This window comes from Cariama cristata, unplaced genomic scaffold (assembly GCF_000690535.1).
Source record: "Cariama cristata isolate BGI_N322 unplaced genomic scaffold, ASM69053v1 scaffold10976, whole genome shotgun sequence".
Taxonomy (NCBI): domain Eukaryota; kingdom Metazoa; phylum Chordata; class Aves; order Cariamiformes; family Cariamidae; genus Cariama; species Cariama cristata.
Genome location: NW_009623825.1, coordinates 36,803 through 41,460, shown reverse-complemented (window position 1 = coordinate 41,460; position 4,658 = coordinate 36,803). Strand labels below are relative to the sequence as shown.

Below are 4,658 nucleotides of genomic sequence, written 5' to 3'. Positions count from 1 at the left end.
GGCGCGGAGAACGGGACGGGCGCGGAGAACGGGACGGGCGCCGAGCCCCCGCTGCACCTTTTCCCCGCGCCCGTGCTCACCGGCATCACCGTCGCCTGCGTCCTCCTCTTCGTCATCGGGATCATCGGCAACCTCATGACCATGCTGGTGGTGTCGCGGTTCCGGGACATGAGGACCACCACCAACTTCTACCTGTCCAGCATGGCCTTCTCCGACCTGCTCATCTTCCTCTGCATGCCCCTGGACCTCTTCCGCCTCTGGCAGTACCGGCCCTGGAACTTCGGGGACCTCCTCTGCAAGCTCTTCCAGTTCGTCAGCGAGAGCTGCACCTACTCCACCATCCTCAACATCACCGCCCTCAGCGTGGAGCGGTACGTCGCCATCTGCTTCCCCCTCCGAGCTAAAGTGATCATCACCAAGGGGAAGGTCAAGCTGGTCATCCTCTTCCTCTGGGCTGTCTCCTTCGTTAGCGCCGGACCCATCTTCGTCTTGGTGGGGGTCGAGCATGAGAATGGCACGAACCCCCTGAGCACCAACGAGTGCCGAGCCACGGAGTACGCCATCCGCTCGGGGCTCCTCACCATCATGGTCTGGACCTCCAGCATCTTCTTTTTCCTGCCCGTGTTTTGCCTGACCGTGCTGTACAGCCTCATCGGGAGGAAGCTCTGGAGGAGAAAGAGAAAGAACATCGGTCCGAACACTGTCATCAGGGATAAGAACAACAAGCAAACTGTGAAAATGTTAGGTACGACACTTCTTGCTCTGTTTTTCCAAAGGATGTGTGTGCTTGCGTGTGTGCAGGAGAGAGAAAGACTGTGAGAGCACTGGTAGATCACTACGGTTGCTTCCAAAGGAAAGCATTTATCAAAAATGTTTCATACAAAAGGCTGCACCTCAAGGTATTCGTAGAGTAACTCTCCTCCTTCCTTAGATTTATTTCTAAGTAACTGGTTTGAGCTGGGGACTCTCGAACAGTTAAGCGAATGTTAATAACAATCACCGACAAGCACAAACGCTACAGTTATAATTAGCTAGTGCCCTGGAGATTTTTTTTGAACATTTTTGCTCTTTGGTGGTGGATACTCATGTTATTTACAAAAGGATAGTTTATTTGATTTTTAAACAAAATTAAGCCCTTCTCAAACTGCAAAGTCGAGCTGCAGACTAAGCAAGGAGGATACGACGTGCACTTAGTTTCATGTGAAAAGAGTACCAAGGTTTTAGCAAATTGGGGTTATTTACTAGCGTGGCCATGTAAGCTTACAAAAATTAATCTGCATTTTCATATGAGCAGCAAAACACCAGGATGTACTGAACAGGGAGCATTGTGTCTCCTTTGAGGTCTGTGATCCTGTCAATTCTCACTGACTTTAAGAAAATAGGAACAAGACGACAGGCACTGTCATTGCTAACTTTGTATGTTTACGCTGCTGAACGGTTTAAAGAATGGTTATTGTTGGCACAGGTTTTAACATACTGAGTCAGTGCGTGCGGTGGGAGTCTGATGCACAACCCCAAAAAGTTGTTCTGCACTTTAATGTCTGAAAACTGCAGAATCCTGCTGCTGCTGCGTACTTTTATTCAAGGAAAAAGTCCTCCGCAGTGCAAGTCATCCCATGGATTTCAGTGGGGACGAGACGCTTTGCATGAAGAAGGTTTCACAGGCAGCGGCTCTGCTGTGCTCATTTCAGCTCGGTTGAAGGGACGGGCTAATGAGCTAGATGAAGAGGTGGCAGTGTGTCCTAAGTACCTCAGTTATTAACCGGGAGCCTAACTGGTTTTTTGTTCACGTCCTACTTTATTACTCTGCAACAGCAGGAAGAATAATAAAAACGGTGGCATTCTTTTTGCCCTTTCAGCTACATTTTATGATCAATAGAATTACTTCAGTCTGGTAAACGTGACCTTGGAAGTAATTCATCATTTACACTTCTAGAGTTTCAGCGTTATCAATCTTTACTTACAATAAGTAAATTGCTAGCTTACATTGCTACCATGTTTATATTTCTGTATACTTAACCACAAATAATTTTGAAATAATAACTGGTTATTTCTGCCCTGAAGTATAGCCGCAAGCATTACAATATTTCAGACACCTAGGTTGTTTTTTTTTTTCTTTTACGAGGTCTGAGAACAGCAAGACAGTGGCAAGACTGCCCTCTGACAGAGAGCCAATACTTTCTAAATGACAGCAGTCTGATGTCTGATGGAAAGACGGCAAGAACAGAACTTAGTAAGGGCTCAGTATCAGCAGATGCTCAATGCAGTCTGCTCTCATTGGTTTTAATGTTCTGCTTAAAATTTAGAAGGCACTTTGTAAGACTTCTTTAGCAAGTCATGGAACATCAAGTAAATGGGATTAGCGCCAACACTTCTTTTAAATTGTAGAGAAAGGTTATGCTTCTAGGTCCATAATTAAACACCTAAATGTATAGCCTGACTTGCAAAGGAACTAACATACCCCATTCCTACCGAAATCAGCGTGATTCTGCATGCGTGAAGATCAAACTGTCGAAAGCCTGACTAGGGATATGCATGCCCACATGTGAAAATAGTGACTATGCTTAACATTCTGTTTGTAATGACCATCACGGTAATATTTATTATATGGATTAAACTCCAGAGCACACTTGTGAGCTAGGGAAACATTATCTGAATTTTGTAGCTGAAGATACCGTGGAAAAAATGGAAGTGGTCGGCTCAAGAAGATGCAGAGCTGGAAAACAATCTAAATTTCAGCTCTGTGCTTTAGAGTCCACCGTAAGTCCTGCATAAATATCCATTTAAACTTGGGAATGCTTGTTCAGGAAGATTTTGGGGAAAGGTGCCGATAATCATCCCTCTTAGCTCTTTGAATTTTATGTCTCCTGTGACTTGACAGAAGCAGGCAGGATTGCTAACACAAGAGGACAGGTTAACTGGTAAAAAATGCTTATGAATGTCAAAAAACCTTGCTCGAGTTTTTTTCTCTCTCTGGTATATTAATAGATACACTCAAAGCAATATGAAAAATAATAAAGGTCAATAGCACACAGGAAATGAACCCAAAAAGTTTCCCTTTCTCTAGGATGGGAATTCAAATGGGCCAATGTTCAAAGATATACACACATTCCTATTACTCTACATACATTATATTGACATATAAATGCAACCGTAGTAATAGCATACTATTACATGTATACTATGTAACTATAGTTATGCAGTTACATATTATACATTTAGTTTTACTATTCTTGGAGGAACTGATGTTCTGAAAAATGGACAAACCAGAAGGATGCACCACTCTTCTGTTCTTACCTTGGCATATGTACAAGTCCAAATTCTGGTGGTTTGTTTTATTTTTGGGTCTCTGCCTTAAACCGTTTTGCTTCCCAGCGATTACATTCTTCATTCTAAAACAGCATTGAATCTATCAGACTATATATAATTTGCTTTTGTTAAAACACAGCAGATATAATACATCGTTACACTTTTTTTTGTCACCGTTCTAAATTCTGTTTTTATAAAAATGTATGTTTTATAGTTCAGAAGTATGCTACCCCAGATAAGTTGTGCAAGTATACCGGCAGCCTGTTTAGATATGATCAATGTGTATTAAGTATTGCTAATTTATACTCCCAGAGAATGTATCGAGAGACACAAAACTGAAAACTTACGAGATGTGTTTTCACACTTTGGGATTAATTTGTTAAAAAGACAGAATTTTAAAATAGAATTGTAGTCACCCATATTTTAATGCTCATACTTCACACAATTTCTCCTGCTGTTTTTATTTCAGTTGTGGTGGTCTTTGCTTTCATACTCTGCTGGTTGCCTTTTCACGTGGGACGATATTTATTTTCCAAATCCTTTGAAGCCGGATCCTTGGAGATAGCAGTGATCAGCCAGTACTGCAACCTGGTGTCCTTTGTCCTCTTCTACCTTAGCGCAGCCATCAACCCCATCCTTTACAACATCATGTCGAAGAAGTACCGAGTCGCCGCTTGCCGGCTCTTTGGACTCAAACCCCTTCCAAAGAAAAGACTCTCCGGCACAAAGCAAGAAAGTTTGCGCGTTTGGACAGAACCCAGCGTTATCACATGACACGGGATCTCCAGGGCCAGAGCATCACTTACCCTTGTTTCCCAGAAAGCCATAACGAAAGAGGGCAAGAAATACACGTCGAAACGTTAAAGCTGTACTTTTGTCATCATCTGGGTTTGCTGAAAGATGTAATGTAGGCAGGTAAAGATTTAAAAACAAACATACACGCACCCCAACCCTAAGCTTTGAGACTATAAAAGGAGACACGTGGTCACAGAATTTGGCAACACTCAAGTAGTATTTTTCTGCTGCTTTTGCCCATACGATTTTTTAGCACTGACTTTAGCAGGAGTGCTAGGCTTTACCACTCTTAACAGGCAAACGTAGCCCAGTTCACTTGAGAGTTTGTGACTTCAATAGCAGCCAATTCGAGCTGAATTTTTCCAGAGTTAACTTTAGTTTTGCTAAGAATTGTGCTAGCATACAACCAGGTCCTAGAGAGAGAAAGTGGAATTGCCTTTTTGGAGTCGTAAACGTGGAATTTGATACACTTTTCATAATCTTCATTTTTAAATAAACTAACATTTTTCTCTGAATGAGGAAAATGATTTCTTAAAAAAGAAAAGGAGAAATAA

At 42.4% G+C, this 4,658-nt stretch overlaps 1 protein-coding gene across 1 annotated transcript; it reads left to right on the top strand.

Annotated features, from left to right (window-relative positions):
- Nucleotides 1–17: 17 nt before the first annotated feature.
- GHSR (growth hormone secretagogue receptor) lies at nucleotides 18–4,349 on the top strand. The gene is made up of 2 exons (XM_009702921.1): nucleotides 18–745; nucleotides 3,779–4,349. Exons 1-2 carry the CDS (start codon nucleotides 136–138, stop codon nucleotides 4,081–4,083), a joined length of 915 nt encoding a protein of 304 aa, XP_009701223.1. The 5' UTR covers nucleotides 18–135; the 3' UTR covers nucleotides 4,084–4,349.
- Nucleotides 4,350–4,658: the final 309 nt, after the last annotated feature.

What these genes read in the sequence shown, in the direction of transcription:
- GHSR (XM_009702921.1), top strand. Translation starts at nt 136, where the DNA reads ATGACCATGCTGGTGGTGTCGCGGTTCCGGGACATGAGGACCACCACC. An exon ending in GCAAACTGTGAAAATGTTAG is followed by an intron (nt 746 to 3,778) that starts GTACGACACTTC and finishes TTTTTATTTCAG; the next exon opens with TTGTGGTGGTCTTTGCTTTC.